We start from the raw sequence: 12,406 nt of genomic DNA, 5'->3' as shown, positions 1-12,406 counted from the left end.
GTATAACCCACATAAAAAAAATTGAGGATCCCTGTTTGAGACTTTTTAAGATATAACAGAAAATTTCTACATTAGCAATAAGTTAAATAACCTGAATTTTGCCTAATTTATGATTTGACATACACTAAGTGCCCTTTATCTGAGTCCTATTAAATTAAGGTTTAGCTTTAGTTGCTGTGTTCACTGAGGTTTCCCATGTATAAACCAGTATATGGGGAAGAAGCTGTGAAGGTTAGCTTTAGATTAGCAAAAACTATTCCCATCAGATTTGCTTGTTGCCTATTTTTCTTATATTGTTGTAAAATTACCATTTCGGAGTCACTGTGAGAGGCCTGACCCAGGCTGGGTGTAGGCCCTAGCTCAGAGTGAGAAGCTTGGTCAAGGGAGAGAAGGGGCTCAATAATGTCATCGTAATCATCTTCCTCTGTATCCCCCTCCCCATCGGCAAAAGTACCTCTAGTCAAGAAATCGGAGCGCGTCCGCGCCATTCGAGCTTTCTTTTTATGGGCCGGTCTGGCAACCTGCTTGACCAAATGATAAAACAAATAACACAACAATGTTTTGTTTTGGTTTTTTTTGGAGATGATGCCAATGAAAGACATCAGAGAGCTCAAGAATTTCTTGAAACATCCCTCCACCCCACGGTGCCCCTTCCACTAAAAGTGACAGGAATAACCAAAAGCAATCCGTAATATATTACTCTGGACAAAGGATAAGAATGGAAGCTAAATCTACAGTGTTCTTCTCCATAGCCAAGGAAGTCATCTTTCACTGCCATAAGTCACCAAAGTCACTTGCACAAATTGCCTTCTTAGCAACTTTTTTAAAATAAATATAATCTGGGTTTTTTAAGCACCATTGCCTGCCTGAAGTAGACCTCTCTAGGTATAACAGACTTAACTCATGGTTCTTTTCTCTATAAATACTTGGGAGTAAATGGGTAGATGAGGTGCTCTGCCTACAAGAATAATAATTTCCAAAATAGCGTGCATCCATTTTGCATAGAAGATAAACAAAATTCAACACTTACCTCTCTTTGGCCCGGCCCAGTTAACTTCACAGGTTTCCAAGCTGGTTCATCTTGTTTATGGAGTTGAGGATTTCCACTGTTTAAGGCTTCCTTGTCGACACTTATGATAAAACAATAGGATTACATTTCAATTCCCAGCAGACAGCTCATGGCAGCATTCTTAAAGAATAGCTTAAAATATAGTGTAAAAAACCAGGTCAAAGATTCCAGCAAATCCCATAAATACTTTCAGATCTTATTCAATTCACAAAACAATACATCAAATTTTTTCTGCTTACCAAATTAACAATATTATCAGAAATTTACATATATGACTGAATTACTAGAGGCGCTGCCCTGATAATCACTCGGTATATTCTACTGTGATTATATGTTTAACAGGATCAGCATATATTTAATAGTTATAAACTATTATATAGCTAAAATATTATATAATATTTTTAATATTATATAGTTATAGCATATGTTTAATAGTATACACATGTTTAATAGTATCAGCAGAATTAGCTCAAGAAATGAAATGGATTTGATGACAAGAAAGGGAAAATACCAAATCTCCAAATTTTTAGAATCAGTCTTAGAAGGGGTCTTTTACTCTAATCATTATAAAACACCTGATAAGTAGCCACCAAGTGATGAGGACCTCAATACTTTGTTTTATACTGAGACGGTTCCTATTGGTTAGCAAATTCCTTTCTGAAATCTTTATAGCTTCTATCTACTGTCTTAGTTTTAAAACTTGAAGTTGGACATAATAAAATCAATAATAGCAGGATAAGAAATTGTTATCAAGCTAAAAGAAGTATGCCCCAAACCATACAGATGGTATAGTGTTAGCTTGTGAAAATTTAGTTTCGCATGAATAACCACATGATGTGACTGCTTTATCATTAAATTTTGGTAGAAATGGATGCCAGCACCTCATGAAAATATGAAGAGAATCTGCACTTTCCTGGGCCCAATTACCTGTATTAACTCAGCACTATCAGTCTTAAAATTTATCAACAACATATTGCTAATCTCTCCTTAGCAGGACTGTAAGCTCATTGAGAATCACATCTTACCTTCTACTACAGTGCTGGGTTTAAAGTAGACATTAACCTGTAATATAAATTGGCAGACTAATTGATCTCCCATTCAAAATCTTTCATTTAATTTTTATAAATGAAGGCCTAGGGGCCATAAGAGGTTATCTTATCCTCTGCTCTATGAAATAATCCCTAAACAAATCTAAATAGATGGCAATCTTTCCTAGCTAAAGGCTTCTCAGAGATCTCCCTTTTTGACCAGTGTATGATCAAGCCTAGCAATCCTGAGTTGGCTTAAAAGATTCCCTTTTGGCTATTAAAATCTCTCTTGCCACAGTTGAGCCTACTGGTCTTTGATCTGTTCTCCAAAGAGAGAAACAATTAACAAAACCTTTGACTTGACCATCCTAACTTTTAAACTCGCAACATTTTCTCGATTTCTCCATGATTTCTTTTTTGTTCTCCCTCATTAACCAGATGAATACCACTAGGTACTTATAACCACTATGGCATAAAAAAATCCATTAATCTAATGTTACTTCTTAATCATGAAACCGAATGCTGATTCCTAATTATGAAACGCAAGTTCTAGTCCCATCTCTTTCTCTAAATACGTGAACCTGAACAAGCCATTTCACCTCTCTGGGCCCCACTGACCTCATCTATATGTGGCAACTGGACTAGATAATTTAGAAACACCAACATTTATGATTCTATAAAATGCTAAGGTTTCTAGTATTACTTATAGAACAAGAGAAGATTTGAAGTATGAATTTTACCTAAGCTTTCACATAAGCATTCTAATATATAATCGTTTGGAAGTAGATTTTAACGAGGTAAAGCAAACTAGATCAAGTAGACTTAAGATTAACTCAGAAAAATGATAAAAGGAATAATTTACAAGAATGATTAATGTTTTTGAAATCTACAAGGAAGCCTTCTACAAAACAGATTCATGGATCCAATAACTGCACACACACACACACACACACACAAATACATGTCTCATATCACTAAACTTAATCAGAATGATACGCAATAACATGTTTTTAACACTCTCCGATGGGCTTATATGCTACATAGAGTCTTTGAACTTTTGGGCAATCTATAAGTTAATGGGCAGGAATAGAACCTCAAATTGTCACTAAGTCCAACTGCGTTTCATAATGCTGTACAGAAATCCTTAGTAGAAAAATAAAGTATCAATGATCTCTTGCCCATGTTTCTATAAAATCTGCATGCAATTTTAAAGAATGAAAGATTTAAAAGCTCAGGTTATAATAAGAAAGTTATTTTTCTAGTTAATGCGAAATTTAGTTTTTTTAGCCCTAAGGTACAGCCCTCATTTCATTTAAACCGTGATATTTTCCCATAAGAACTGAAAGAATCCACTGTATACAAAGACTTCATACAAATATCTCAAATTTTATCAAATTGATTTTATGTACCACTTAAAAATGCTGTTCTCACAGCTACCACTAGTTAAGAAAACTTAAAAGTATAAAGAATTTCCACTTATATGAGGCACCTCAGGGAGTCAAACTCTTAGAAACAGAAAGTAGAACTGGTGGTTGCAAGGGACTTGGGGAAAGTGAAAGAGGGGAGTTGTTGTCCAATGAGTGATAGAGTTTGTTTTGCAAGATGAAAAAGTTCTAGAGATCTGTTGCAAACAACGTGCACATAGTTAACTACTGTATTGTATACTTAAAAAACGGTTAAAATGGTAAATTTTATGTTATGTGTTTTTTTACCACAAAAAAGGTATAAAGAACTTATTAATGAAGACCATAAATAGGCCAATAGATGTGACAAAGCATATTAACTTTAAAGCCTGACACTAGCTTAGATTGCTACACCTAACAGCTCTTGTGCAACTAGCATTTGCTGAATGCTTACCATGTTTAATAGGGACTGTATCACCCTGCACAAATGTTTTCTCACTTAATGGGGAGGAACCAAAAACTCTGCTATCTGTGATTGGTCACAGATTCCTAGAGTATAATTATATCCAATTTCATGTGGCTGGTGGAGTCAACAATTAGAGAATGTTTTTTACATAGAGAAAATGGCTAATTTGAGTAGCACCCATACAAACAGTTGAGGCAGATTAAGTCACCTCAATGAAATTCTCCAAAAAGTTTCTCATTTATACACAAAAATAAATAAACATTTCACTTACAGGGAAATACTCATATTGTCCTTTGGCGTGAAGAATATGGCCCTAGTAGCTCCATCTCCAGAAGGGTCATCAGATTTGTGGCTATAATACTGAGTAGGCCTAAGGTGTTCTCTTTTTGAGATGCGATTATTAGAGAGTTTACAGGCTATATTTTGCTGGGTGGACATTCTGTCTGTCTTGGATAACTCCTTGACAGTACTAGACTGGCATGGGCCTCCTTTTCTTTCAAAGAACAGGGTGACATGTGGGTCCTTCAGGGGTAAGTGAGCAGAGGGACTGTCTTTTGGGGCAAGAGCTGCATCTTTCACAGATACTGATAGAGGCCCTAGTACACTGGGTTCTTCCTTATTTGGGGTATTCAGGATGAGGAGAGAGGATGGCCTCTCTATTCTTCGCTTTGATTGATGGAAAGATGGTGCCAGAGAACACTCTCCAATTCTTGGCTTTTCAATTGTCTTGAAGGCTTTACGCTCCTTCTCTAAAATATCTGTTTGCTGGCGAATCTGTTCCATCATTTCTTTTTCATTCTGCTGCTGCAACTGCTTTTGCCTTTCTTCCTTCTCTGTGTTTAGCTTTTCTAACTTCTTAAGCACAGTATTAGAAGAATCTGTATTCAAATAAGCAACAACTTGGTTTGCTTCTGAGAAGTGGTACTTTCTGGCTTCCCTACTGATATCCAAAGTAAGAGCTGGAAGTGTTTCTTCACTTTCCAATAGTTTGTTTCTCTGGATACTTGTGTCTAGTTGGGAAATTGTTTTCAGTGGGTCTTGTGGGGGAATATAAAAAAATGTAGGCAGACTATTTGAAATAAAGGAGTCTCTCAGTTGCGGCTTACAGGTAATAGGTTCAGAACCGCAACCTAGTTTTTCCTTGACTGTCCCATTCTTCAAATGCACTGAGTCAGAGGGTGCCCCCTTTTGAATCAACGTATAGTTAGTCTCACTTGAGGCACTGAGGGCATTGTCTTGTGATTCAAATTTTGGACTGCTAGATCTTTTAGGTGATGGAATCTGAAAATCTCCTTCATCTAAAATTATGGGCTCTAGTTTGCTCTTTTGGCTTTCTTCACAGCTCAGAAGTTCCAAGCTTCCTTGAGAGCTTCCACTATCAGGTGTACCCTGTAGAGACTGAAAGCCCTCAGGCATCAGTTCTGTAGACCATCTTCGTTCCTCTGAAGGAGACATACCACCAAGAGAACGAACTTTCAGTAATTCTAAACTAAATATAGCTTGCTCGAGTTCTCTCATTCTCCGACTTTCTCTTTTAGCTCGACCTACTTTTTTCTGGTGGAGATCTTCCAAGGACTTGGGTCTCTCTCTTACAATCACATCTTCCTGCAAGTCCACACCACTTTGGCTTCTGGCTCTCTCCTGTCGCTTGTTTGGGGACTCCTTCAAGTAGTCCATTGAACTTTCATGGCTAATTCGATTACTCTCTATCACAGATTTACCTTCCTCTATGGCTTTTACTCTGTTGTCAAAGGAACGATCTTCCCATTCTGAAGGGTCTGAACCCTGAATTTCCAGAGCTCCATATGGCTCAATACTTGATGATCCAAGTTCTAGTCTTGTTTCTTTTAGTCTTCGTTCTCTTAAAGCTTTAAATCTATATAAAACAGAAAAAATGGGTTAGAGATATCTCTTGGTTACCACTGGAGAGAAAACATTTACAGAGAATTTAAGAAAAAAATGGAAAGTCTCAAAATTTTTTTTTCATACCTAAGTATTTCTGAAAGTAACTCAGGTAGACACTTCATAGGTCTATTTCCATGAGTGAGATGATATTTTATTAAGTATATTATTCCTAATTGGGCATTCTAGTCAAAACACAAATTAACTCAAAAGTAAAGCTCTCATTTTAATAATATCCTTCTCTTAAGGTAAACCTTAAAAATGAAATGAAAGTTTCTGAAGGTAAAAACAGTTAATATTGTCAATTTTTAAAGATTCAACCTAAAGGGAAAAGTTAACTCTTAGCAGTTATAACCACAGACCATGCAAGTTTTCCAATCCAATTTAATTTAATAAATACTTATTTACCTTCTATTATAGACCACACGATGTGGGTTAAAATTGCTAGGAGTATCACAGTCTAGTGGAGAATGCAAATTGTACATAACCAATTCGAATACAAGTTAGGCAAGTATTAGAGCAGAGGTATAAACAAAGTACTTGGAAAGAGAGAGGGTAATTATTATAGAAACAAAGATTACCTTTGTCTTGCTCTGAATCCTCTACATATTGACTGCAAAAGGATAATTTTGTTTCTTTGTTCTTGATACCTCTTACTTTCCCTGTAGCCTTTCCATCTTGCCTGTATGCAGATGGCAGCCATGTGCCTCCGCCTATAGAGCTCCCTCCATCTCTGCTGGATGATGACAGCTGCAGTCCGTAGCTCCAAATACCGCTGCCTCTCTAAGTGAGCACGCCAGGAAGCTTGGATAAGAGTGGCTGCACTAGCCATAACTACAGCATCCTTCTGTACAGCTGCATCTCTGACTTGCTTCTGATTTAGGTAATTTCTCCAGAATCGCTGTGGGGAAGACAAAATAATAGAAAGTGTTGTCATATCTTATACCACATTTTCACAGAAAAAGAAAACAAGGATAAATTTCTAATGTCATAATTAGAGGTTAAGTAGCTAGACAGCTAAATTGTGGGTGATTAAAGTAAAAGAAAATGTTTTCTTTCCCAGATATGCTTGCCTAAAACAACTATTTTAGGTAATATATAATCTTGATGAAGTTAATTATAGAACTTAAAATAATTTTGAATTGTTGATGCTTTCATGCTCCACAAATTAATTTTAACAAATTACATTATATTCTCATGCTACAATTTGCCAATATTAATGGGTTTAAGGTCAATATGCACACATCTCAAAGATTAAGATATGAAAGATTTTCTTATACAAAAGAGAAAAAGTCCTATAGAAAACAACATCATCCAAGGTGAGTACATAACAACAACAATGTATGTATAACTCTCAAATATCACTCAGAACACTATTAAATAAAAATAACTACGTCAACAAAAATTAAGGCACATAATTCCTTTGTCCTTAATTATATCATACAAGACATTATAACTATAAATTCAATTTAATTTAAATTCAACTCCATCAATATTTATCAATAGCCTATTATTATATGCCAGATAATCTGTTGAGCGCTATGAACATTTCAAAGATGAGTTGGACACATTCTTATCTCTGAAAAAGTTTACATTCTTATTTTTATTATTATTTTTTTTTTGAGGAAGATTAGCCCTGAGCTAACTGCTGCGAATCTTCCTCTTTTCACTGAGGAAGACTGGTCCTGAGCTAACATCCACGCCCATCTTCCTCTACTTTATATGTGGGATGCCTACCACAGCATGGCATGCCAAGCCATACCATGTCTGCACCCAGGATCCAAACCAGCGAACCCAGGGCCGCCAAAGCAGAACATAGGCACTTAACCGCTGCGCCACCAGGCTGGCCCCCACATTCTTCTTTAAATGTTTAAATCTTTAAACGTTTCTTTAAAATAGCTCTAGTTACTAAAACAAAGGCCAAATAAACCAGCCAGTCTCATGCAAGGAATCCTTTGCTTCCCACCTGGATAATAATGGAGGCCTGTCTCAGATGGAGAAAACGCTGCCTACACAGCAAGGCCCTGAACCATCGCTGTAACACTATGATTCTACGGAGCACCTCTTGGTGAAGCAGATCTTGCAGGTGCTGTCGTTCCTGCTCCTTTAGGAACACCTACCACAAGGGAGAAAGAAAAGGAACACAGCTTAAGAAGAAATTAGAAATTTATTTCATGAATCATCCTTTCTGTGGTAAGGTTTTTTAGAGAAGAATAAATTCAGTGGCAGATGTGTAAAAGTAGTACTTGTAAATATTTCTATCAATTTATCCAAAGTGGTCATTCTCAAATTGGAAAGGAGACATTAGAATACAGAAGGGGAAATGGAAAGGTGAACATGAGTACAAAAATCCCAGGGCCAGAGGCTGTGATACATTATTCGCTTAGGAAATTCACCACCATCATGAGCCAACGTATTACTGGTAATATATCATCTTTTTCAAGATGCTAGGAAAGCAGGAAAAGTTGAGAACCATAGTTTTAGAAGTTTGGTCATAACATGAATAAACCAATAACAGTCTTTTTGAAAGCCAGTATGCATCAAAGGCTTCTTGCTGCCCAAAACTATTAATTAGTTTATTTATTTATTCCTTCATTCCATTAATAAATCTTTAGGGATTTAGGGGGTACAAAGATAACTTAGACATAGTTCCTTTGGAAATAGAATTTGTGCTTCACCTTTAAGAGCAGGTAGATATTAAAAATTGTACATATTTAAGATGTACAATGTGACGTTTTCATTTATGTATACATTGTGAAATGATTACCACAATCTACCTAATTAACATATCCATCATCTCCCATTTTTGTCAAAAATAAAAAAATATTTAAAAAAAAGAGCAGATAGACATTAAATACCCGAAGAGGAAAACAGTAAACTAATAAGGGAATGAGACAGAGGACCACACCTGAGCAAAACAAGGAGTTGGAAATAATGATAAAGGCACATATAGGGGACAATGGAACAATTAATTCTCATAAAGAAGATATTAAACAATATGAAGTCACAATATGTAGGTTCTTGAAAAAGAGAAAGATGTTTGAATTTAATGAGAAGGTTATCTGGGGTTAGGGTTAGGCCCAGGAAGCTGATATAAAGAAAGAAGTACACTAAAATGATGATCTTGATACTATGGGTCGAGGGAGTTAAATGGAACGACAAATAGACTGGAATCAGATGAGGGATCTGTTTGCTGTAAGAAAAATATAAGTGACAGCTAAGGAATAGAACTAAAATGGAAGCAGTAGGAATGGAGAAACAGGGAAAGATGTGAGAATCATTCGTAAGGAAAAAGAAGAAACAGAACTTTGTAAAAGGATGAAAGTGAAGGGTAAGCCAAATATGATTACGGTTTCTAGCCTAAGAAACTAGAAGGAAGGTGGCAGAGAAAGACAGTATGAAGATGATCAATTAAGGACAGCAGGGGAATCTGAATAAGGTCACTTTGGGCAAGTTGAGTTGGAGAGAACAGTAGAATACCTAGGGAGAGAAGGTTTTTAGGTAGTTAAAATTATAAGCAGAACCAGAGCACTGGCCTGAAGTTCTTTGATTAATACTGACTGTATTATTAAGTAAAAATCTTGGCCTGATCAATTTCCTTATGATATTTTTAAAAAAACATTCTCATAGGCAAAGATTGCCAATATTATTTATAAAAATGCACTCAATTTTGACAAGAGCAGTATATATTATATTTACCATGGATTTTCCAACTTGATAATTATCTGGATTAAGATTTATTTTCCTGAAGAAATCCTGAATGTTAAATTTGGACGGAATAATATTTCGGGGAAGAAGTACATGGAAGTGGCTCACAAAATCCTGAAAAATGAAAAGAAAATGTTGTAAAGTCACAAGAGAATTATATGTAAACAACATCTTCAACTAATTGTCCTTTTATTGATCCTTTTCTCATTCTTTTAAACAGGGTGAAACCAAGAATTTGCCTGTTAATTTAAAATATCACAAAAAGTTAATTTGTAAAATGTGGGGGGGGGACAGTTCTACATATTTTGTTATCAAAGGGGAATGGAAGAAGAATAGAAGGGCAGAAACTAATTCTCTCTTTTGAGAAAGCTGTATTAAAGACCAAAGAAAAAGTTATTTAACAAGCATCTGAAATTTTTAGCAGAAAAATAAGCAAAGGTGGCAGCTATTACAAGGTACAAGTGAGAATGAAGCTTTCTCTCCCAGTAACAGCAAAGATTTGCTCAGCTGCTGAAAAGCTTCAATACAATTTCTACACCCATAGCAGCAGTAGCTGTTAAGAATAGCTGTAAGCCTTGCTGGCAGCTTCCTATAAAAGACAATCCTGCTGAGAAAACTTCAGAGAAAAGCAAATGGAATCTTTTCAGATAGTTCTGATTGAACTATTTCAACTACTGGAGCAATCAGTGTGAAGAATTGCTATGTTATGAGTAAACTTAGTATTAGCAAACATTCAGATCAAATGAGAATAGTCACATGTTGGATTCAATTACAACGCAAGCTTATTGAGATTGTTGCCATTCAATGGAACTGAGTACTCTCTCTCCCTCTTCAATTCTACATACAAATGATGGAATGAAAAGGAAGAATTAAGAGGAATAAACAAGTAAGCCTGAAATTAACAAAAAGCAAGACAAAGGAATAATTCACTTGATGTGCATATATATTTAAATATCACTATAAAAGCATAACCTGGAAAGAATATTTGCAGCTGTATCCTGACTGGCGAATCCGAACTGTCTCCAGCATCCCAGTGTACCGAAGCTGTCTAAGTACCAAGGCATCATTGAACCTTAACGGCAGCTAAAACAAGGCAAATGGAACAAATATTAACCCAGAAGAACAGATCTCCAAATTAATGTCTGTCTTATAAGTATGGTTAACTTCTGAAGATCTAGAAATTGACTAGAGGTTGTCTGGTTAAGATATAGCAGAGGTGATGGGACAATCTTACCTCCCCAGCTGATAGCTTCAGAAAAGTTCTGACTGCCTGACTCTAGGGAAAAAAGAGAAACCAAGCTTCCAGGTTTCTCTAGTTGTAGAGGGAGAGGACCTTCAAAGGAGGCCACATTGTCTAGTCACTATAAAATCTGTAACAAGACTAACCTACTTAACATAATCAAGAGTGTCTGTATTTTTGTTAATGATACTAGTATGACACATTGAAAAACAAAAAATTCCATTAGTCCTTAAGAATTGATCTCCTTATTGTACAGGCATAGACAGGGAAGATACTAATGGGAGGCACTCACTCATCACCAGTCATGACACCCTGTCACTCCTAGGTATCTCAGTAGGCATTTTTCTTTTTCTGCTTTTTCTCCCCAAATCCCCCCAGTACATAGTTGCATATTTTAGTTGTGGGTCCTTCTAGTTGTGGCATGTGGAACACCGCCTCAGCATGGCCTGACGAGTGGTCTGTGCCCAGGATTCGAACTGGTGAAACCCTGGGCTGCCAAAGCAGACATGCTAACCCAATCACTTGGCCACAGGGCCAGCCCCAGTAGGCATGTTTTTAGACATTCAAAAAAGGATGTATTTGGAGCTTCTTATATTTCTCCTTATTCTCTAAATACTATTTTCAATGTTCCCCGTCTACGGTAATCACAAACATTTTCCTGCAGAGAGATGGAAAATCCCAGCTGTCAAGGAAAAAAAGTCAAGTGGGAAACTTATGTTAAATAATCATAACAGTTAACATTTATTTTGTAATTATTCTGTGCCCTGAAATACTTCGTTAATTGAACTTTTTGCATAGCAAGATCTCAATTAATAATAGAGACTCAAACTTCCACTTAACTATAAATAGAATGGTTTCCTTTTTTTGTCACTATAAAAGAATAGCTAACATTTACTAAACACTTAGGACGGGCTAGGAACATTCTAAGTACTTTACAGGTATTGACTCAAAAAATCACAAAACACTATGAGGTTGGTCCTATAATTATAGTATATTCTTACCCAGATGAAAATATATAAGTCACAGAAAGGTTTAAGTAACTCATTTAAAGTCACAAAGCTTGTAAATAGAGTGGGAGACTGCTTCTTAAGAATTAAAAAAGCTGATGGGGCCGGCCCAGTGGCGCAGTGGTTAAGTTCGCACATTCCGCTTTGGTGGCCCTGGGTTCACCAGTTCGGATCCCGGGTGCAGACATGGCACCGCTTGGCAAGCCATGCTGTGGTAGGTGTCCCACATATAAAGTAGAGGAAGATGGGCACGGATGTTAGCTCAGGGCCAGTCTTCCTCAGCAAAAAAAGGAAGATTGGCAGCAGTTAGCTCAGGGTTAATCTTCCTCAAAAACAAAAAACAAAACAAAAAACAAACAAAAAAGAATTTAAAAAGCTGAGCATAATTCCTATAACATTTTAGCTGTTCTGGCTGGGAACTATGTTTTCCTATGATGAACATAAAGAAAGACGACAAATGTTGACACTTATTACATATATTTTGCAAAGCTCTAATTAGGAGAACTGTCATAGAAAAGAGGAAATAATCAAAAATGTCCCCAGTACCTTATTTTACAGAGACAAGAATCTCTAAACATGAAAA

The 12,406-nt window shown here is 36.3% G+C and overlaps 1 protein-coding gene across 36 annotated transcripts in view; it reads right to left on the bottom strand.

Annotated features, from left to right (window-relative positions):
• MYO9A (myosin IXA) overlaps positions 1-12,406 on the bottom strand; it is a 290,205-nt gene that overhangs the window by 84,968 nt on the left and 192,831 nt on the right. For 16 of the 36 annotated variants that reach the window (XR_011527256.1, XR_011527254.1, XM_070576153.1 and 13 more), the window contains 7 exons: positions 10,549-10,659; positions 9,568-9,690; positions 7,835-7,984; positions 6,450-6,769; positions 4,238-5,842; positions 1,031-1,130; positions 309-524 (listed from right to left, as the gene is read on the bottom strand). Coding sequence is in view for 34 of the 36 variants with exons in the window: in XM_070576153.1 (XP_070432254.1) it covers positions 309-524; positions 1,031-1,130; positions 4,238-5,842; positions 6,450-6,769; positions 7,835-7,984; positions 9,568-9,690; positions 10,549-10,659 (2,625 nt within the window). In the remaining 2 variants the exon portion in view is untranslated. The remainder of the gene's footprint in view (positions 1-308; positions 525-1,030; positions 1,131-4,237; positions 5,843-6,449; positions 6,770-7,834; positions 7,985-9,567; positions 9,691-10,548; positions 10,660-12,406) is intronic. The other 20 variants (XM_070576189.1, XM_070576161.1, XM_070576272.1 and 17 more) reach the window with 2 other exon arrangements.

The sequence above is a fragment of the Equus przewalskii genome, chromosome 1 (assembly GCF_037783145.1).
Source record: "Equus przewalskii isolate Varuska chromosome 1, EquPr2, whole genome shotgun sequence".
Classification (NCBI taxonomy): domain Eukaryota; kingdom Metazoa; phylum Chordata; class Mammalia; order Perissodactyla; family Equidae; genus Equus; species Equus przewalskii.
This window is presented reverse-complemented; position numbering and strand designations above follow the sequence as displayed.